The following is a 23,745-nucleotide window of genomic DNA, read 5'->3' as shown; positions in this document are numbered from 1 at the left end:
TCGCTTACGCTTGATTTGCTTCAATTCGATTCTCTTTTACTTTTAACCCTGCGTATGACTAGCCATAATTTCGGTATTCTGGAAAGTGGGTCGCTGCACTCTGTTCGTCTCGGACTTACTCTCTGCCAGAGTGGATTGCCCTACAATCCTCGGACGTCTGGATCTTCAAGCCCGCGTTCGAGCTCTACGTAATAACTCTCTTTTGCGAGTTCTGTTCAGGAAAACCTACTATGGTTGCCAGAGCGCTGCTACCGGACTCCAGCTATTTTTTAACAGTGTGGTGACGGCCTTTGACTTCAACCGAACGCGGAATGCGACAAACGCGAAAATGTTGGCAATTTTAAAATGTAATTAGTTTAAGCAACCACCATTGGGGCCAAGGGGCCTGTTGGTGAAGGTAATAAACATAAACATAAACACCAATTTCTATCGGATTTTTATGATCTTAGGCTTAAAATTCACATGAGAAGTTTGTCTGTCACATAAGATTTTAATAAAAAAAATTGCCGATTTTTTTTTATGAAAAATCAACTAAAAATGAATAATTTTACCAAGCATCCCTTTTTTGACTTTGGTTGCTCTTAATCTTAAATTGTTGATATTTTATCCTAACATGTTATACATTTTTGGAATGGGCACATCAATACCATTCGAATGGTGAGTCGTTTGTGTTAATCGGAAGATTTGTTCCTGAGGTAACTGCAAAAAGTGCTCAAAAAACACGTTTTTCAGAAAATCACAAAAACGGTTCTTTAAAAAAGAAAATGGATATGATTTTAGTGCTCAGCGACGCAAAATTGACTTGGAAAACACCTTTTTTTCTTAACTTCATGCAATCACCCCAAAATTTGTAAACTAGTGTTAAAAAAATTGAATCATCAGTAGGGTTTAAAAGGACATGTATACAGCATTTTAGTTATGTCTATTACAATATTATTTTGTATAAATTTAATGTAAGTTCTGTGGTGATCACTTTTCATCTTACCGTGTTTAGCGACGCAAAATTATCTAGAAAACACGATTTTAAAAGCTTAACGTGATTATTTGAAAATTTGTGAACTGTATGCAAAGTTGGTTGCGTACGCGTTAATAATAAGATATCAAAAACCAAATTTTCGAAAGAACAATAAGAGAAAAAATTATGATGCTCAGCCAAACGCTTAACGCAGGCCATTTGAAGAATAGAAATTTTAAAAATGTGTTGCATAGTTTTGTTTCCGGGGCCTAGCAACCATAAACATTTGCAATAGCTGAACAAGTATTTGGTAGGGTTATATACAAAGTTGTGGCGAAAAAGTGAGCTAAGTTCGTGATTTTTTTAAAGTGCTTTCACGGTGTGTTTGGTAGAACAATTTTATTCGAAAAAAAACCGGCATCGCTAAAACTTCAGCATGTGATAGAATGGGCTTTTCCCTTTCATTTGAAAGTAAAATTAAAATATTCTGTCGGGGGCTCCAGAACAACTTTTTATTTTAAAGTTTTTTTGTTTGAAAACTTAGGTTTTTCAATGTAACTGGTTCACATTTTTGCACCTAGATAATACTTTAGACATTCAAATATTACCATAAGTGAGAATCTGATGGACAATTTCATTGTCTACAACATTGTAAAAAAAACTATCGCGATATAAAATCGCCAGAGAAAGCTATTAAATTTTTTATCGAAGTCTCCAGATTCGCACGCGGCCTATTGGTTAACCTATTATAACCCAGCTATGTTAAAACTTTTGATAATTTATAAAATACTTCGTGAGTCCTCATATTACACCGAATTAGGTATGGGACAAATAAAATAACCTCTTTGAAACGTTTTGTTGCGCAAAAAACTAACGTATGAAATTTCATACGCTGGGCTGATAGGGTATCAAAAAATCATTATAGAGAAATTTCGGCTAATATCCTAATATTTAGCATAAAATAGAATCAACCTTGCGATATCATTAATTTAGCAGCTTTTTTGAATGATTTTAACACTACAATTCTCTTTCGTGGCGTTTCGTCGCATGATTGGTTCGTTGCATCAAACCATCTTTCTCTCAATTTTTGCAATTATTTTAAGAAAAAGGACATTTTCTTACAAGAATTTACATAAAAATATTCTGGTTAGAACCAGGCATGATTTGTAACGTATTAAGCATTTGTTAACCTTGAATGCACTGATTCAACGTTAAAATCAGCGAGAAAGTATTGAATCCTCTCCGGGTTCTAAAGAGGAAATAATTTTGCCTTAGGAAAAAAAGATATCGGTTCAGCCTAGCGTATGAAATTTCATACGTTGAAGTACCAGCAGAATTTTCGCAATTGTTTCACCAATTTCTTCCATTTTTTCGCACTGAGTCACATCTTTCACACCTCTCATGGCCATTCGTTCTCAATCCGAAACAAGAATTGCAGATTTAGAAGAGAAATTTAATAATATGTATTGTTCATATTTTGGTTTGAATTTTGTCCAACTTTGACATTCGAAAACACAATGGAATTTTATAAAAAAAGATTATTGAACATACACATTGTAAATTATAGGGTATTAATTACAGTTCACAGAAGACCAGAAGTTTGAAAACGCCTTTATTGTACAACAAGTATGATCCAGAAATGCGTTGTTTTTGCGTATGAAATTTCATACGCTAGGACATAATGGGTTAAGAAGCTTTTTTCCAAAAACATTTTCATTTGTAAAAAAAAATGGTTTGCCTTATTTTAACAGTGTGCTCAGAAGAACCTGAATGCTAGCAAAGTCTCACCTTTAAGCGGAAAAAACATAATTCCAGATTCCACCGTTTTATGTGCACCAATGATATTTAGGAGCAAGGAGATATAGAGAAGAGTAGATAAAAATTGAATGGAATTAGTACTCTTTTGAAAGATGCTGGGTAACGTAGCAAAATGAAACAGTTTTTTCTGTCACAGATATGTTTGTTTTTTATTTTTTATTTCTTCACTCATTCTGGAGTATGCTTGATGTAATCTTGAATCAACCTTTTTGCTCGTTAGCATCTTGTGTGATATATTTGGCCTAAATTTTAACTTTATATTTGATCAAACTCGATTAGATATTCAGTCATTTGATTTGATTTCGGTTGAGAATCCTGATTGACAGTTTTATGAAGGATAGAAAAATAATTCGATGAGATTTATGTTCAAGGTTGTTAACTTTTGGGAATCGTTGTACATTGAACAGAATTCGCAATAGTAGATATAGAAAGTATCACCTTTACCTGAAAGATGTGTTGCTGTTAATGTCTCCAGATTCTGAACTGAAATGGAAACTCTGTCTTCTTGATATCTGGTCTTTGCTCTTATCCCATATTATAAGGGAAATCCTCAATAAACAGACTTGTATTACCTTGAGAATTTACTGAATATATGGTCCAGCCTGATATTTTCTTGTTCGTTTTCTGCTGTGATCCGTGTTCAACGAGTAACGACTCCGGAATTTCTTCTTAAAGGAAATTATGAAACTTGGTTTTGTTCCTTTTTCTAAGATTATGTGAAGGTTGTTCGATTTGGAAATAAAATTTGAGGACAAGCAAAACTCTGCTTCAATGAATTCTGATGAAATGAATCTACCCCAAACAATATCAAACATGGATTCAAAACTCAAAGAGCTTTTTTCTCTTTCAATCATCTTTCTTTTAATATTGATAAGGTCAAACAGGGTTCTCAACCCAAAGTTGCAATAAAATCCGTCGTTTATTACAATGGCTCGAAATGTCTACTTTAGTTCATTCAAATATAAACTTTGAATTTAAGCCAATTGTATTTTACCAAGCAGGATAGGATCAGGAAGAAGGGTCATTCTAGTTTACATTAGCTACCTTCTAGAGCGAGAAAAGAAATGAAAAAGGCATGATAAAATCCGTCACTACATTAATCAACATCTTGAAAAGGTATAAGATTATCGAATAAATTTGATGCACACCTTTCTAACCTCCTTGTTCATAAAGTGTCATTTTCGCCCAAGACCCGGAGGAATCTGAAAATATATTTTTTCTGCTGAGAATGGGACTTTGTAAACATTGAAACTTAACTAAATTTACTGTTCATTTAAACCCAAAATGTTCTTGTAAGTCCTTGTTAATCGACTTCTTAATCCATAGGCCCGGCCGCACACCTAAAAACTAATAAAATTTTAATAACTTTCTCGGGTGATTTTACATCGATTTATAGCATTCTACGAAGTTGTAGACAATGAGATTGTTCATCAGATTCTCACTTTTAGAAATTTTTTAAGGTCTATAGCACCAATTAGTAGCAAAAGTGCGAATTAATTTCATTAAAAAACTTAAGTTTTCAATCAAAAAACTTTAAAATAAAAAGTTGTTCTAGACCCCCCGGCAGAATATTTTAATTTTACTTTCAAATGTAAGGGAAAAGTCCATTCTGTCATATCCCGAAGTTTTACAGATGCCGAATTTTTTTGAATGAAGTTGTTCGACAAAGACACCGTGGTTTTATGCCAATTTTATTTGAAAAGACGAAAAACAGTTCGTTGGTAGTACTATCGAAGATAGAAAAACCAATTTGAATTGAAGAAAATATTTAAGGTTGTCGGAGTTATGACCCATCCCCCGAAGCGTGTTTTTTGGCAGAGGCTTGCGGTGAACATTCAACCAAAATCCAAAAGCTAAAAAGATTATTGAAGAAAAATGTATTGTGGTGTACTTGAACGGATCGGTTTCCCAATAGAAATTTTTTTTCTTGCAAAAATCATGTTGACCAAAAAATTAAGTTTTTTGGTATTCCAAATTTTAAACAAAAATTCATTGCGAAGAATCGAAAATTTTTTGATGAAAAAGGAACTGTTCGAGTACAAGTGAACATAAATACAAACAATTCAAAAAAATTTATGAAGATCGGATGAATAAAATTTTATTCCGAGATAATTGCGTTTAAAGTTTTGTGTTAACTTCATTCGTGGAAGAACCACCTCGCTGCAAATGTCTGTAATTTGAAATTTAGTGTTCCGATTTGGATGAAATTTCGCACAGATACTTTCAAAAGCATGTACTTTCAGAATATTCAATATTTTTTCCGATTTTTTGAGTTTCAACTTTGTACATAACCCCTTAAGGGGAGCGTCTGGTGTAAAGTGCTCAAAACGAAATTTATTTTGTTTTACGATTTTGAAGACAAGGCAACAATGTTAGGATTGCTGTATACATTTATTGTGCACAAAAAATATTTTCAGTCACGCAGAGCCACACATACGAGCGTTCCAAGAGTGGACGTCCAAAGCTTAGACTGAATAAGTTTTGTAAAGCTTAGACTTAGATATGGGAAATTGAATAAGTTTTGTAAAGTTTAGACTTAGATATGGGAAATTGAATAAGTTTTGTAAAGCTTAGACTTAGTCGATGAACTGCGAAAAATAGAAAAAAAAAGTTCGGGTTTCGGAAAATGACTTCATGAAAACCAAAAAATCTCATACTTTTATTGTAAAATTCGCTCATTTTTATTCAATATAATAGTGAGAAAAAAAAATTCAGTTTTCTGTGTTTCATCGACAGGCTACACATATTGTGCATCCTCATAAAAAAATCAAGTCAATTCGTTGTTTAGTTTTTGAGTTATCGTGTTCGCCAATTTAAAAAAAATGAAAAAGCTGTTTCGAGAAAAACGCTATTAAAGGGTGTCCCACATAAAATTGCATCACGGAAAAAACGCAGTAGAAAATGATCCAAACTGTATATGAAAGGTATTTCGGAATAATCGAAAAAAAAAGTTCAAATGTAATTTTATTTAGCTCCACCCTGAAAAATATACAAACCATGCGTGATACGATTAATTGACTTATGATCGATCTCGTGTTGGACTTTGTGGTGGGCTGAGGGCAGAACTTTTAACTATCGGAGTAGCTGCCGAGTTCTGTCCCAGCGGAACTACGAGTGGTCCTATAGGTTTTCTTGGGCGTGGAACGAGTCTTGAATGGCCACGATATCCTTGATTGCTGGGACCATTAGGTTTCAGACGCGGGCGTCCTGGGCCCCTCTTTACTTGTGGCAGTTGTTGTATAACAGATGTCTCCGAGCTTGATGGTAACATATCTAAATAAAATTTGTCGGCAACAACGATAATGTAAATGTAAATTAGTAGCGTTCTTCATAAAATTATTGAACAATTTTCAACCACTTGAAGGCATTTTAGAATGACAAAGATCACATTTTGCTGAATTAGGAGGCCTTTGGAGCTCCTCATTGGACATTCTGAAGCTTTAAAGGGAACTACAGAGCTTTACAACAATTTTATTTAGAACATCTGCACCTAGTGGTGCAATTGTGCCATGAACACTAAATTTCATGGTTTGGAATTCACAGCTTTAATTTTTTTATATATGTTATTTTATATTCGATTATATTGTTTTGCCTTTATCATATAAAGAAAGGCTATGCAATCACTGTAAAAATCGACTTATTAACGGAGGCCCGGAGGGCCGAGTGTCATACACCATTCGATTCAGTTCGTCGAGATCGGCAAATGTCTGTGTGTCTGTATGTATGTGTGTGTGTGTATGTGTGTGTCATTTAAACTCACACAATTTTCTCAGAGATGGCTGAACCGATTTTCGCAAACTTAGTTTCATATGAAAGGTATAACGCTCCCATAAGCTGCCATTGAATTTTTAGTTGATCCGACTTCCGGTTCCGGAGTTACGGGTTGAAGAGTGCGGTCACACAGCAAATTCCCATATAAACTGGTACCACCATGATGTTCAAATGATGTAAAACATATTAAAATTGATGTAACATTACTCTAGTTTGCGGGTCTGGATCACTAATGATCAATCAAAGTAGCTTTGACCACATTGGCCACCTATGACGGTTCATGACGCCCCCGGGGAACCCGCCAAGTTCCTAAGCTAATATCACACCCATTCCCCAACGAATTCTCTACCAATATTTATAAACTTGATTTCAAATGAAAGATAAATCTTGCTTCCGGAGTTACAGGGGTGTTAGTAAGGATACACAGGAATTTCCCATATAAATCGGTACAATCGCAATACCTCAGAGGCTAAAAACTATTGAAATGGTCACCAAATTACTTCTAATCGCAGATCTTGATCACTGATTGTCAATCAAACATTCTTTGAATATATTGTCCACTATCGACGATTCCGGAAGTCCGGAATTCCGGGCATATTCCACAAATAAAGTCACATCGGTTCTTCGGTGATGACTGAACCGATTTTCTCAAACCAAGTCTCAAATGGAAGGCAAAATATGCAGCTGAGTATTGCATCAGAGCCCCTCCGCCCCCCCCGCCTTGCCCTTACATCTCCATCCTTCATCACTACCGTCCCCTTGGACCACCCTCACGCCCGCATTTCCTTCATCCACCCCGTATACCAAAATAAGATGAAAGATTTCTGACGCATCCTCCACTCCCACTCTACTAACCCCCCATTCCCTCCACTTTTAAACCCATTCCACCAACATTTCAAAATATAATCACATGAAGATAACATTGAACTCATGCCGATTAAGCTAATTAAATACTATTCTTTTGCCTTTCTCATATAGAAAGGTTACGCAATTGCTCCAAAAACCGACTTCCTAACCGAGGCCCGGAGGGCCGAGTCTCATATAACATTCGACTCAGTTCGCCGAGATCGCAAAATATCTGTGTGTATGTATGTGTGTATGTATGTATGTATGTATGTATGTATGTATGTATGTATGTATGTATGTATGTATGTATGTATGTATGTATGTATGTATGTATGTATGTATGTATGTATGTATGTATGTATGTATGTATGTATGTATGTATGTATGTATGTATGTATGTATGTATGTATGTATGTATGTATGTTTTTTTTTTTTTTTTTTTTTTTTTGAGAGCAGTAAAAAAATTTTCAGAAAAACCCTGAGTGAGGAAAAATGTACAAAAACCCCATTGTCAGGGAACGGGTTTGGGCTGCCATCACCCGACCCGCTAAAAACCACTGCTCTTGCCCAGAACCTGATTCCTCCCCGGCACTACCTTGCGGTATTACTTCGGGGAGGGGTTTTTATGTGCATAGCACGCACTCTAATTCAACTACTTCCTAGTTCGTTTCTTCCGTAGGGTTACAGCCCCACTCCTCTACACACCACCAATTCTCTACCATCCACACAGACTGGCAAGCTCTGCATGGCAGTCGGAAAGCTGGCTGTGAGTCGAGGCTTAGTACTCCTCCCCTACGAGTACAGTCTGAGCGGCAAACTTCTGACTGTCTAATTCACTGAGCCCTGCGGCTCGCTTGTGCCGGTTAGCACCGCAACTCCCTTCTCGCACCATTCAACGCCGTTTACTCTTTGAGCACCAGACTTGTTCGCGAACTACTCGGTCTAGTCCCCGACGATGGCCCTAGCCTACTCCGACGGAGAATTCCCCGGCGAGAGAAGTTCTCCCGAAACCGAGCCAACCAACCAGATGTCGAGGTCAGTTCGGCGATTCCGGTGGAGCAGAGCGTCCGGTTCGCTGGTGCCCCGACGACCTGCGACTGGTGGTATTTCGTCGCGGTCTACTCAGTCTAGTCCCCGGCGGTGGATCTAGCTTACGCCGACGGAGAGTTCCCCGGCGAAGGAGGCTCCCCCGGTACCGATTCTTCTTTTGTTTTAGCACCACAATTTCATGAGCTCTTTGGCTTCCTCTCGTTCCGTTTCGCCCGATCTACTCGATCTAGTCCCCGGCGGTGGATCTAGCCTACTCAACGGGCCATACAGTAGGTGCTGAGGTCTATCCGGCGATTCCGGTTGGAGCGTAACTTCCGGTTCACCGGCGCCCCAACGACCCACTGCTAGCTCTGCGACGCGGTCTACTCGGTCCAATCCCCGGCGGTGGATATAGCCTACTCACGAGCTACCCGGAAGGATGTCGAGGTCAGTTCAGCGATTCCGGTGAAGCTTGACGTCCGGTTCCCAGTCGCCCCGACGACCCAACTCGGTGCTACATCACGCACTACTCAACTGGTCCCCGGCGGTGGACCTAGTCTACACAGTTGGAGAGTTCCCCGGCGGCGGAATTTCTCTCGAAACCCGATTTGCGGTTTCTTGTTGGTCTCTACGCCACTTCCTCTGCAACTCGGAGAGTATGCTCGAGACCACTCTGTTGACAGCGTCCCAGGTATGTTCGTCACGGCACATCTCTTCGACGATATTGTCCGCTGTCATACCAGGTATACCCCTACGAACTTCTTCGAATCTAGGGCATTCGAAGACCACGTGTTCCGGTGTCTCCTGCACGGTCGCACAACCCGGGCAAAGGGGTGACGAAGCATGTCCAAACCGATGCAAGTACTTCCGGAAGCATCCGTGCCCGGACAAAAACTGCGTCAAATGGAAGTTCACCTCTCCATGCTTCCTATGTACCCAGGCCGATACATTTGGGATGAGTCGGTGGGTCCACCTTCCTTTCTCCGCGTTGTCCCACTCCTGTTGCCATTTAGCCAACGAGTCCGCTCGAACCTGTCTCCTAGCGTTACGTGCATTTCTCCGCTGATAGCATTCCACGTCCTCCGCCAGGGTAATGCAGATGGGGATCATCCCGGCGATAACGCATACTGCCTCCGACGATATTGTTCTGTAGGCACTCGCGACTCGTACGGCCATCAGTCGGAATGTCCTGTTTAGCTTTTCACGGTTCCGCTTGGTTTTCAGCGCAGCACTCCAGGCAGGAACCCCATATCGGAGTATCGATGACGAAACAGTAGATAGCAGACGTCTCGTGCTGCTTCTCGGACCGCCGACGTTTGGCATGATTCTCGCTATTGCGTTCGTTGCCTTCGCCGACTTTCCACAGGCGTAATCAACGTGGTTGTTGAAGCTCAACCGGTCGTCGATTATAACTCCCAATTGCTTCAATGCACGTTTCGATGCAATCACGTGCCCTCCGACGTCGATCTGCATCCGTTGGACCGATCTGCAGTTACTGACCAACAACACCTCCGTCTTGTGGCGAGCTATTTGCAGCTTAACCCCGTTCATCCAGCTCTCGATCGCGTCTATTGTCTCCGTCACCGACACCTCCACTTCTTCAAGTGTCTCACCCATCACCGTTAGTGACACGTCGTCCGCGAAACCTACGATTTTCACTTTCCTAGGCAGCTGCAGCGTTAACACCCCATCGTACATCCCGTTCCAAAGGGTTGGACCGAGAATGGAGCCCTGAGGAACGCCCGCTGTGACACGCAATGACTTCTGTCCTTCGCTCGTCTCGTACAGTAGCACTCTGCTCTGAAAGTAGCTCTTCAGGATCTGGCACAGATAGTCGGGAACCCTCATTCTATGCAGCGCTGCAGCGATGGCTTCCCAGCTGGCACTGTTGAACGCGTTCTTCACATCTATCGTGACCACAGCGCAGTATCGATCTCCTCTTCGCTTCTGTTTAGATGACTTCTCGGCACTCTCGAGCACTATCCGAATTGCATCCACTGTCGATGCTCCTTTGCGGAAACCAAACTGCATCTTGGACAGTCCGCGCTCACCTTCCGTGAATTTCGTCAACCTGTTAAGAATGATCCTTTCCAGGAGTTTTCCGAGTGTATCCAGCAGGCATATGGGTCTGTACGAGGTCGGGTCGCCAGGTGGCTTCCCTGGCTTCGGCAGCAACACCAGCTTCTGGACCTTCCACATTTCGGGGAAGTTGCCTTCATTTAGGCACTTCTGCATCACTATCCTGAACATGTCCGGATATGCCAGGATCGCAGCTTTCAGTACCACGTTTGGTATTCCATCCGGACCAGGGGCTTTCTTTGGTTTTAGGTGCTTCGATGCTTCTACTAGCTCGTCGTTAGTCACTTGCCGATCCATGTTTGTTCCTTCTTCCTCGCCGTGCGGTGACGGTGGCCATATAGTTGGATCGTGCTTCGGGAAAAGACCCTCGACGATTATCTTCAGCTTGCTCGGACACATTTCGACTGGCGTCGTTGGACCCTTCATTTTCGCCATCACGACTCGGTATGCGTCACCCCAGGGATTGGCGTCTACTTCTCGGCTTAGCTCCTTGTGGCACTCTGACTTGCTAAGTCTGATCTCCCGTTTTAGAGCGGCCCTAGCTTCCCGAAACGATGCCTTATGCTCTTCTCTATCTGGTTCCGATCTTGCTCTTTGGGCCCGCCTTCTGGCTCTGAGACAAGCAGCGCGTAACGTACTAAGCGTCTCGTTCCACCAGTAAGCTGGACGCCGTTTGTTGCGTGGTTCCAGTTTTCGCGGCATTGTGGCGTCACAAGCCGCCACAATCCTTCTTGTTAGGTCAGCCGCATCCACGTTCTCGGTCCCGCCGTTCGGCCGAAGTGCCTCAACAAAGAGGTCTTTGTTGAAGGCTTTCGTCTTCCACTTTCGTTCGCCGGTCACCCTTCTCTGTACTGCCGCGGGGTTCCGTTGGCCGATACGGTAGCGAATCTCCTGGTGGTCACTATGCGTATACGTTTCGCATACTCTCCAATTCATGTTCGCCGTCAATGAGGGACTACAGAATGTGACGTCTATGATGGACTCCCTCCCGTCTCTCCGAAATGTACTAACAGAGCCTTCATTGCACAATCGTACGTCTAACTTCGCTAGAGCTTCCTGCAGGATACACCCTCTTGTGTTGGTTACTCTACTGCCCCATTCCACAGCCCAGGCGTTGAAGTCACCACCAATGACTACCGGCTTCCGATCGATCAACTGCTCGGTTAACTGCTCCAGCATTAGGCTGAACTGCTCTACTGTCCACCTTGGGGGAGCGTAACAGCTACATACGAAGATGCCGTTGATTTTGGCTATCACGAAACCCTCATAGGAACGTTCTACCACTTCTTGGATAGGGAATCTTCCCATTACTTGTATCGCTGCGGTTCCTGATCTATCCGCCACCCAGTTACCGTTATTAGGGGGGACTTGATAAGGCTCTGCGATCAAAGCGACATCGCACATAGTTTCTGTCGTAGACTGCCACAACAGTTGCTGTGCGGTATCACAGTGATTCAGGTTTATCTGGGTCATCTCCATCACCGTTGGCCTGCAGTCGCCTTCTTGTACGCTGGGCATTTAAAGCCACCCGTCTGATGGTCGTTCCCTTCCGCTGGGGTGCAAAGCAAGCACTTCGGCCTCTGCGTGCAGTCTCTCGCAAGATGGCCCGTCTCTCCGCATTTCCAGCACATCCCGGATCTGTCCGGGCCTTTGCAAGCCCCTGCTAAATGTCCAAAGCCTAAACATTTGAAGCATTTCTCTGCTTGTTTGTTTACTCGTGGGGCGGCTCTCAGTAGGCATCTCGACCATCCAACTGTAACCTTACCTACCTCCAGTGCCTTGTCTGCAGCGGTTACCGGTAAACGTATCATCGCTATCTGCGTTCCTCCGTATCCCTTCCTTAACCGGATCGTCATGTGCACCTCGCCCAGTTTGCACTGCTGCTTCATAGCACCTCTCAGCTCGTCTTCCGTCGTTATTTCGTCGAGGTCTTTGCACACGATTACCATCTCCGGGCTTAAGGCTTTAACTTCTGCCTTTCCGCCCATTGATTTAGTTATAGTCTCCTGCAAGGCAGAGCTACTAGTCGTAGTATTCTTCTTAAGCTCGAGGAGCATCTCATTTTTTTGGGTACGCCTGACTCTTAACACGTTTTCCCCCAAATCTTTCAGCTCCGGGTCCTCTCTGACCTTTTTGAGCAGTGCTGCGTACGTAGTCTCGTCATTTGCTTTGACGAGCACGGCTTCTCCCTTAGGCGCCTTCTGACGAGCCGAGGGTTCTGATTTCCTCTTCTGCTCCCCTTTTCGCTCCTCCTTCTTTTTTTGCTGTTTCCCGCGTTTCTCCTTCCGACCTACAACGGTGCTCCAGCTTTCACCCTGTAAGGTGGCGTCCTTTTCTTCGGCAGCAACAGCATCCTCGAGCGTCTGCCTCTTTGACCCGCCTGGTCTTTCTTCTCCTGGTGAGGATCTTGTCCTCTTTGGAGTTATGGGAACTGGCGTGTTCTCCACTCCAATCTGCCTCTCCTTACCCTGTTTCGAAGGGGCTAGGATGATAGTAGCCTTAGCCGACGCGGATGCTCGCTCAGCTGAATCTGCCCTCTGCGTTGCCGTATCGTACTCTTTCACGGCAGACAGTAGCGCCTTCCGGATTTTGATGACCATCTCCTTAATGTCTTTGTGGACATTGTTTCTCATGTCCACGAACTTGTGGAGCTCCTCCACCAAGTGCCTCGCTACCACTACCTTTGGCGTTTGTGGGGTGTAGCTCCTTCCGCTCTGCTCCGGCTGTTTTTGTTGCTGCTGTTGCTGTTGCTTCGGCTTCCCCTCCTCCTGCTCTTGCTGGGTGACTTCAGCTACTATTGGTGGTGGTGACCTCACCAACCCACCTCTGGCAAACGGATTTGCCGTGCCTGCTCCATTTATATCGGTTGCTTGTTGTTTCTCCATTTTATTTTATTGGGTCCCAACTCCGGGCCGCTATCTCCACTCGCTGCACATAGTCGCCTCTCGTGATCCCATGATTATCTATGCTGCCGAAAAGCAGCAGTGAGGTCATGCAAGGGTTGACACCATCTCTCATGGGGAGTAGTGTTCAGAGCCGGATCGGCGTAAATCGGGAATGCTTCAACCGAACCTAGTACCACCAACCAAATGATGGCGAGATTCGAACGTACCCGGAGACCTGCCAGGGCTTTGTTAGAACGGAGGCAGCCATGCTGTTAGCCCACTCGCCATTTCAAGTCGGTGTCATCCTTCCTTACTCAGGGAGTAGAACAGCACGTCTGTCAGCCCTAAGTCGCCATCCTTTTCGTCATCCGTGTCCTGTCCGTTGCCGTTCGCCATGGCCAGTATACCATAATCAAGATGTTACTGGCGTCGATCCTGATGTGCCGGTTGGCACTCCGGTTGGGCTAGAGTGCTTTTATTGCCCAGATCTTAGATTATTGGAATCTTAGGATCTTAGCAGAAGCGGCACAGACTCGCTTCGTCGGAGCTGCTTTCGGAGTTATGGCATTTTTTAGAGGTTCAGAAGAGCCCAATCTTAGCCCCACCATATCCTAGCAAAACTCCCCAACTCGCAGTAGGGCTGTGGGGGGGGGGGGGGTTCGTTAGGCCCCTAGACTCCTGTCCTTCCTGTCCCTGCTGCCCCCCAGTATATATGTATGTATGTATGTATGTATGTATGTATGTATGTATGTATGTATGTATGTATGTATGTATGTATGTATGTATGTATGTGTATATGTGCGGATTTGTTAAAAAAATGTCCACAACGGTTTTTTGGAAATGGCTGAGCCGATTTTTACAAACTAAGATTCAAATGAAAGGTATACTATACCCATAGGTTGCTATTGAATTTGATTTTCAACCGACATCTTGTCCCGGATTACGAGTTGAAGAGTATGGTTACAAAACAAAATTTGTTGATTTGTCCACATCGGTTTCTCGGAATTTTCTGAACCGATTTTGACAAACTTGATTTTAAATGGAAGGTCCATCAGCTGCTGTTGAATTTTGTGTGGATCCGAGCGCTGGTTCCTGAATTACAGGGTGATACGTACGATCACGCAGCAAATCTCGATTCTAACGAATTCTGCGATGAATGTAAAAAGGTGAAATTTTTGCCGTTCTCAATAGAAAGGTATTGCAATTGCTCTGAAAACCGACTTTTTAACGGAGGCCCGGAGGGCCGAGTGACATATACCATTCGATTCAGTTCGTCGAGTTCGGCAAATGTCTGTGTGTGTATGTATGTGTGTATGTATGTATGTGTGTATGTGCGTATGTGTGTGTGTATGTTACCAAAAATGTCACTCATTTTTCTCAGAGATGGCTGAACCGATTTTGACAAACTTAGTTTCAAATGAAAGGTGTAACGTTCCCATAGGCTGCTATTGAATTTCTAATGGATCCGACTTCCGGTTCCGGAATTACAGGGTGATGAGTACGAACACGCAGAAAATGTCGATTTTAATAAATTCTGCAATGAATGCATAAAGGTGAAATTTTTTCGAAAATATGACCACAACTGCTTCGATTTGTAGTATGAGGTCACTAACATCCATTCAAAGTCTATTTGGCCACATTGGCCAACATCATCGGTTCCGGAAGCCCCGGCGGAAGTATCTAAATTCAGAATAACAGTCACATCGGTTTCTCGGAGATGGCTAGACCGATTCGACTAAACTTGGCCTCAAATGAAAAGTATTGCGTCCCCGTAAATGGCTATTTAATTTCATCCCGATCCGACTTCCGATTCCGGAGTTATAGGTTGTGGCGTGCGATCACATAGCAAATTGTGATTCAAACCGATACTTCGATGAAAGCAAAAGAGGAAAAATTTCGCTAAAATGTCTCTCAAACAACTTAAATTTGCTGTTCTAGGTCACCGACGGCCAACCAAACTTTCGTTCACTACATTGACCACCATAGACGGTTCCGGAAGTGTCCGGGAAAAGCGGCCATCTTTCAAAATTTACGAATTCACTTCAGTTTCCCGAAATGGTTGGGCCAATTTTCACAAACTTAGTCCCAAATGATAGCTATAATATCCCCACAGATGTTTATAAAATTTCGTACGGATCGCTTATATGGGGCGGGAAATATAGACGTCCGGTCACATATGAAATTCCCATATAAGCCGGAACTCAAATTTTTTTTCAAAGGGGGGACCCCATGAAATTTCAGAAATCGAATGCGTATTTTTGATGCCAAACATCTTTAAAATGCATGAAACGTCGAGATTTTAAGTTATCTCGAAAAATTTGTTTTTGTGAAAATCGACTTTTTGGGACTTTGCCGATTTCGCACCTTTTTTCAGTTCAATATTACCGTGGCTGTTTTTTCTTCTTCAAAATTTTAGAACTCGAATAATGATTTATTTTCCTGTATATAGTTGTCATGTGATGTACAATAATAAAATGTAATATATGCATTTAAAAGCTTTTAATGAATATAAACAACGCACACATTCTCGTGATTCATGATTGAGAAAGGCACAATTGCACCGCTAGGTGGATTAAAATAGGTTTTTTTGCATTACAATTACAAAAATCAATGATTTATATGAAAAAAAAATTCGCAACCTACACCCCCTAGCGTCGTTCCAAATCACGAAAAAATGATACTGTCCAAATTTGAGCGAAATCGGTTAACCCTAACCCCTCTCCCAAAGAGCTTAAAGTTTGTATGGGATTTTTGGCCAAAATGTATGGGGAAACACTCGCAGTTCACAAAATCGCCGCTAGAGGTCGCTGCAAACTTCCGATCACTGACCTAGGAAGGAGTTAAGCTTTTGAGGATATGCTGAACAAGTTTGTCGAAGACTGCAAGGCAATCCAACTAACCGTTATTAACGTTTAAAGTTAGATATCTCATGTATGTGAAATACGAGTGAAGGTGGGACAAAGTTAGGAAAAACTCATATATCTCTGAAACGATAAGAGATAGAAAGCTGTGATGTTCCACAAAGTTATAGAGGAATAAAAGGACTTTTTGGTTTCACTAGAAAGTTTCAGGATTTCTCCGCAAGGTGGCGGTAGTGAGCCAAGCAATTTAAAGGGAATACTCCTATCTGTACAACGGTAAGAGATGGAGCATTTGGATGTTCTACAAAGTTGTAGAGCAGCAAAAAAAATTTTTTTTCTCATTTGAAAAATGCAGAATTCTACCACACGGTGGCGCAAGTGCTCAAAATTAATTCAAGGTAATACTCCTATCCATACAATGGTAAGAGATAGTGCGATCTGATGTTATGCGAAGCTATATAGTATTTCAAAGGCTTTCGTGTCTCGTTGTAAAAATAGAATTTAGGCCGCTTAGTGGTGCAAACAGAGATTCTTTTATTATACATAACATGTTACAAAGTTTTCTTAAGACTATCATGCTATGATAAAACCTATATTCTTAAATTTCTTCGTAACCCCTATATATTTCTCCTGTTGCATTTATTTATATAGCATTTTTAATTTTTTTAACTAACTCTTGACTAACTTTAAGAGCGCTCTTGTCTCAGAGATGTCGTGTATAGTGCCGCGCTCAGTGCTCGTTTATTACCTCTCGCAGAAAAAGCGTACACAATGCGCTGTGAATCCAGTTAGACTGGCATTGGTTGCACGATTACAGGGCTGATAATTTGGTGATAGATGAGAAATATCATACTTTTCATTTTACAACTTATACTTTTATTTTAAAATTGAAGATTAGGGTGTTTCTTAGTGTTTATCAGAAAAACTGTTTTAGTCAAATAACTTTTGCGGTACAGTAATGTTTCGATTATATCACTATGCGTTTATATCAATACTCGCTTATATCACCCTCGATTATATCACGGTTTTGTCTCGATTATATCACGCTTTTTGAAAAACAGAACAGGCTCACTACATTTTGATCCAGTTAAGCCACATGTTGTGTCCTGGCACTTTTAATATTTTTCTACAATTAATTTGCTTATTTACATGTAGGGTAATGAGCCTATTAGTGGGGTTCGGATTATTTCCTTAAGGGTTTATATATGATGAGGTCGGTCAAAAAGCCGAACTTTTTATTCTTTTAACTAAAAGTATAAATTCTTTGGAAAATATTTTTTTATGGAGGTCTAAGCAGTAAAATCAAAGTTTTAACACTTCATCTTATTTCTATACGTGGGCGAAGGCCTAGGTGTAAAACTTTAAACGTGAATAATCTCGAAATCATGTTTTACCAAAAACGTTGTTGTAATCACTAGGATTGTCGAAATATCTTTCGACCGATTCCAATTTTTGTTTTAAATTCTTCGTAACTCATTTACCGTGACCTAAAGCGGGTGCCTGGTATATATTTTATTCGCTTAATTGTTAGTTATCCGCGAGAAAATCTAAAAAAATAATGAGAAAAACAAAATTCGCAAGATATGGTAGGTATGCCGAGATATGCATTTTCTCTTAAATTGATGTGAATACTTTTCTTTTGGAAAAGAATTGGAGATGTGTCTATTTTTATGATTTTAAGAAAAGGTACGGGTACGTAAAGTGAAGTTGTATTGGGAAAAATTATCCGCTAACAATAGGATCATTACCCTACTATGATTAATTCTTTTTGATTAACTTTAACTTTTATGACTTTTTGTTTATAGAAATACATGGGTTGATGCTTAAATGTATTTTTTGTTTTGTTTTGAATATATCACACTTCAAATATATCACGCTAAAATACAGAACGACCGTGATATAATCGAAACATTACTGTATTGATTTAAAAGTGAAGTAGTCTACAGACAACTTTAAGATTGTTTTAAGAAAAATAACTTGTTTCATGGCAACCATTTGTATCTGTTTCATGGCATATTATATCTAACTATTTTTGCTGATGAGTTATGAGCACTTTTTCGACAACAATAACAATATCACTCATTGGGGCAAACAAATAATAATTCTTTTTCAAGTATAACTAAGGTCATTACTAGAGTTATAATTGAGCAAAAAATAATGAATACGTTATTTTCTAAAAGTTCATAAAATTGATTACAAAAATTCTTTTTTTGATAGTATAACTTCTTATATCTTTTAAATAAATGGGTGGTTCCATTTTTTTAAAATCTTAAAATTAACTTTTAAATGGTTCGAGATAGAGCTTCGTAGAAAATAAAATTTTAAAAAACTTGGTCGAAGATACTGGAACTCTATGTCGTGTATTTTCCATTTTACAAGAAATTTACCAAAAAAATAGGATGTTTCTTAAAAAAAAGTTTTTCTTTATGTAACTTTTGCAGTTTTAATTGTCCATAAGGATCACGTAAGAAAAACTTTCAGATATTTTGAAGGAGAGCATTTTGTCTCAATGTACAGAACCTCTAGCATCTCTCGTTAGAAAGTTATATATACTTTTTACTAAAAATAAACTCTTTTATGAGTAAATATTGCAAGACGTAAAAATATTGTATTTGCCATTTTTTGCGATCTATACTACAAAGCATGCTATATCATATGACAACAACGGTAGTTAATGTTAAGTGTCCTAATCGAAGATAATGCTATATGAAAAAGTTATATTTTTTTATAAAAAAGTTCTCATACCTTTCAAACGACAAATTTTTGGTAGTTGGAGTTTTATAGAAAATTATGCACCTTAAAATAATCTTGTACCCCCTTGTCTTTAAGGTACTTTAGTGTAAAATGAAAACTTTTCATAGAAATAAAACCGTTTTTAAGGAACACCTTACAGCTTAGATTTGGATTTGTCGGGCAATGGAAAGTATAAAAGCTAGAGCTTGCGTGTCTTCAGCAAATTTGGCAAAAATGTATTGTTCTACAATTTCATCGATAATAGTCAAGCTCTATCTCGAACCGTTCAAAAGTTTCATTTTAAATATTGCTAAAATTAGAACCACCCTAGCTTCTGTTTAAAGCAAAATAAAGGGCATGTAAAGTACAACAACTTTGCCAAACATATTGTAAGACTAAATCATTTAATTTTAGCAAAAAGATAAAATTCCTGCTAAATTTACATTCTGGAGCCCTGTCCATTCCAAAGTACTAAGTAACTCAACAGTGACATTATTTCTAGGACCCCAAAGTAAGCCAATAAAAGTGTACTTTTTCGAAAATTGTACCACGACGGAACCCATTATACTATGAAGTGCTGTTCCGTTTTTGTCGTGGATAGCGACTTATTATTCAATATACGGGCCCTTTTCAAAATTTCGGGATGAAAGTCGTGTAAGGTTTGGAACGCTCATATCTTTTCATATTGTACTGCATGGAATTAATCAATTTTCAGAATTTGTCGAAAATAAGTTCAACAATGTTGTATAATATTTTGAGGTATGTATGACATGCATTAATAACGAAAACCTGTTTTGAAAAATCTTTCGAAAAAAACTACTTGGAAATGGGGAAAAGTTTCAGCTCATCTCGGTCAGAGCCTTCAATATGATGCACCAACCGGACACTGAAATGATGAGAAATTTTAAATGTAGGTCCGCTACAGTTTTATTTCAATTTTTTGTGTAGAGCTGTTTAAAGCGTACAGGGTTCTCCAAGGGCTGTACAATACCGGGAAAAAATATTTGTGAACTGTACACGGCTGGTGGATGAATCAATTTGTGACGTTACCTACTACTTGCAGAGGAAATTATTTTCATTTTTGATAGTTAGAGAGTAGCATGCACGACGACAAACCGGATTTTAAACACCCGCCCGTAACCAGTTCGTGATTCTTTACTGCTAACTTCATGCACCGAGCCGAAAAAAACGGATTTTACAACACCCAACTAAAACCAATTCGTGATTGGTTACCGCTAATTTCGTGCACCGAACCACACATCTTGAACAAAATAATTGTAATTTTAGTCGGTTTCTATTAGTCGACCTAGTTGAATAACCGGAGACTACATTTTAACATTTTTCCTGCATTCGTGAACGTTTTTCCTAATAAATCGCTGTTTTAGGCTTTTAAAATTGTATTAAAAAATTCTCATCTACAAAACAAACATAAAAAAGGAATTGTTAAGGTATAAAATTAATTACGATCAATTTAAAAAAAAATAAAGACAATCGGTTGAGTGGTATTTCAGGAATCGTGATCACGGGAAAATCATTTTTTTAAAATCGGTATTTCGAGATAATCGAGTTTAAAATTACCACTGCGCTTGGTAGACGAAGCACGCTTGGAAGCGCTGTAACTTTCGATCTATTTCTCGGATCTCTATAAAATTTGGAAAAATATTCTCAAGGAGTTGTACTTTCAGATAAAGAAATAAAAAATTCGATTTCTTGAAAAATAAAAAAAAAGGTATGTAACCCCTTAAGCTTCATACACACAGTATATATGCGTCCTTATTCCAATTTTAATAACGAGACACGAAAGCCTTTGAAATACTGTATAACTTAGCAGAACATCAGATTGCACTAGCTCTTACCATTGTATGGATAGGAGTATTACCTTGAATTAATTTTGATCACTGGCGCCACCATGTGGTAGAATTCTGCATTTTGCAAATGAGAAAAGAAAATATTTTTTGCTTCTCTAAAACTTTGTAGAACATCCAAATGCTCCATCTCTTACCGTTGTACAGATACACAGAAAAAAAATGTTGGTAAAAATAAGAGTTTTTCACTCTTAGCAAAAAAAACAACCAACGCATACTTTTAGTTTAAAAATAAAACTTTTGTTTTGAATACTTTTCTTCATTTGATTAAAAGGAAAACTTTTACTTTGATTATTATTCTTGATTAATTTAAAAGTTTTACTTTCAACCTAATAGTTGGCGTTGCTTGTTTTTTGCTAAGAGCGGAACACTCTTACTTTTACCAATATTTTTTTCTGTATGTAGGAGTGTTCCCTTTAAATTGCTTGGCTCACTACCGCCACCTTGCGGAGAAATCCTGAAACTTTCTAGTGAAACCAAAAAGTCCTTTTATTCCTCTACAACTTTGTGGAACATCATAACTTTCTATCTCTTATCGTTTCAGAGATATATGAGTTTTTCCTAACTTTGTCCCACCTTCACTCGTGGTTCACACACATGAGATAAGCGGAGTACGCCCTTTGCGAATGTTAAGCAGCGGTATCCAACTTTAAACGTTAATAACTCTTTAACGGTTGGTTGGATTGTCTTGCAGTCTTCGACAAACTTGTTCAGCATATCTTCAAAAGCTTAACTCCTTCCTAGGTCAGTGATCGGAAGTTCACAGCGACATCTAGCGGCGATTTTGTGAACTGCGAGTGTTTCCCCATACATTTTGGCCAAAAATCCCATACAAACTCTAAGCTCTTTGGGGGAGGGGTTAGAGTTAACCGATTTCGCTCAAATTTGGACAGTGTCATTTTTTCATGATTTGGAACGATGCTAGGGGGTGTAGATTAGTGATTTCAAAAATGGTAGTTTTATTGTCACCCTATTATATTATTATATTATATTATTACCAATTATATTATATATTATTATATTATATATTATATTATTACCAATATTATTGGGTGTTCAGCCACATGTTGTGACTTCTCATCCCTATTGTTTACATGATTCAGTTAATTATTATTAAGCTTTCGCAGTTAAATATTTTTATTTTTCAGTAGGATGTTTAAAACCTACTTGTCTTGTGAATAAGGAGCTAAACAAATCTTACACACACAAAAATAATGAAATTTAAACGACATGTAAATCAATACGAATGTAAACATACAAAGATTGAATCGAAACTTTGATTGAAAATTACGTTAAAATCAATGCACTCAATTGGAGCATCAAAAAGCATACAATTTTACACTTTCATTCGTGTAATATTGCATGTCATTCATTTTACAGCAATAGGCGTGTAAAAAATACATTGAAGTGCATTGGTTTTCCGTGTGAAGAAACTGTAATTTTCAATCCACGTGTAGGATTATAATAAAATTTGTTGAAGAAAGCACGACAAGTCGTGTGGATTTTTGGTGGAACTTAATTTTACATTTATATAGGGTGATGAGCCTATTTTGGCACCATTAGGGAGAGGGTCGCACTATTTTTTGAACAACTTTAAAAGAAGCCATATTATCTATAACCTTTCTCAGCATAAAGTATCAGTGTACTGTTTCTTAAACATCTATATAATGCTTATTTAGCAGAATTGCCTCAATTTTCAGCATAAATGAAAATAAATGTTCCATTCTGTGCATCTATTTTCACCTCAACGATCCAATTATCGCCTCATGGGTGTGCCAATTTCCACCTCATCGTAAAACAATCTAGTTGAAACGCAATGCCTCATGTTCCATTTGCGTCGATTCTAACTAGGTATCCAGATCATGGACGCCAACGTGTGATTTGTAAAACGAATCATTCTGCTTTTTTCAGCCGATCAAAACAAACGTAAACATCACGCACATCAATGAAACTCATCAGCTGTTAGTAGAAGAGCGCCCAGAATTGCGCACGCAGAAAAAAACCATTCGAAGGTTAGCAACTGGAATGACAAGTTTCACATCACACATTGCTTTCTCCCGATCCGAATTGTATGTGCAGATGAAAATAAAATATCTGCAATCAACAATTAGTTGAATAACTTGAAGTAATTGATTACTTATACCTGAAATTGCATTACATTATATTTACAAGTTCATGTTTTGGTTTGGCCGCACTGGTGATTCTTTTCTGTATGATGGATACAAAAAGTTGGTTTTGATTGTGGTAGTGTATCAGCAAAACATGCCAATAATAGGAACCCCCGTATTTAGTTTTATCCTATTATAACACTAGGCCTATTCTAGTGTTTGACGAGTGATTTTAAAGTGAAATTATCGTAAAAAGATTCTCCAGCTAAAATAAAGGTATGTATCAGTGCAATGTTTAGTATATTTGTGCTGGAATAACGAGATATGAGGCGGTAAATGCTGGCTCGTAAGTGTTTATTTTGCTAAGCGCCGTTGCATCCAGTTTCGGTTCACTACGTGAGTGAGGCGGATTAGTAGATATTTCAATAAGGTGATTTTGTTCTAATTAAAAGTTGGATTTAGAGGATAGTTCTAAATACATATGTGCACAACAAATAAAGAATATAACTTGAGCTTATTTTTTCTCACCTGCTTTAGCCAAATTGATAGTGTCATTACCTCATATGCTTGGTTCGAAACCAAGAGGTACGAAATAGGGTCACAATAGGCTCTACTGCCATAATAGGCACATCACCCTACATGTTCCAAATATGTGCATGAAAATAAACTTAAAATTACAAAATATTTTTTTCTGTGTATAAACTAACTTATAAACCATAAAGAGAGCTAACACTGGTCGACAGCCATTTTGGTGCAGGGTTGTGATAGTAGTTTTTAGGGTAAATCGGTTGCGCT

The 23,745-nt window shown here is 39.5% G+C and overlaps 1 protein-coding gene across 2 annotated transcripts in view; it reads right to left on the bottom strand.

Moving 5' to 3' along the window:
- Window positions 1-5,724: 5,724 nt before the first annotated feature.
- LOC131692272 (chromatin-remodeling ATPase INO80) overlaps window positions 5,725-23,745 on the bottom strand; it is a 1,041,557-nt gene continuing 1,023,536 nt past the window's right edge. The window contains exon 13 of one of the 2 annotated variants that reach the window (XM_058979230.1): window positions 5,725-6,046. In XM_058979230.1, coding sequence (XP_058835213.1) covers window positions 5,793-6,046 — 254 coding nt within the window. In that variant the 3' untranslated portion in view covers window positions 5,725-5,792. The remainder of the gene's footprint in view (window positions 6,047-23,745) is intronic. The other variant, XR_009305948.1, reaches the window with a different exon arrangement.

The sequence above is a fragment of the Topomyia yanbarensis genome, chromosome 3 (assembly GCF_030247195.1).
Source record: "Topomyia yanbarensis strain Yona2022 chromosome 3, ASM3024719v1, whole genome shotgun sequence".
Lineage (NCBI taxonomy): Eukaryota > Metazoa > Arthropoda > Insecta > Diptera > Culicidae > Topomyia > Topomyia yanbarensis.
The sequence above is the reverse complement of the archived record's forward strand: the minus strand, read 5'-3'. Positions and strand labels throughout refer to the sequence as shown.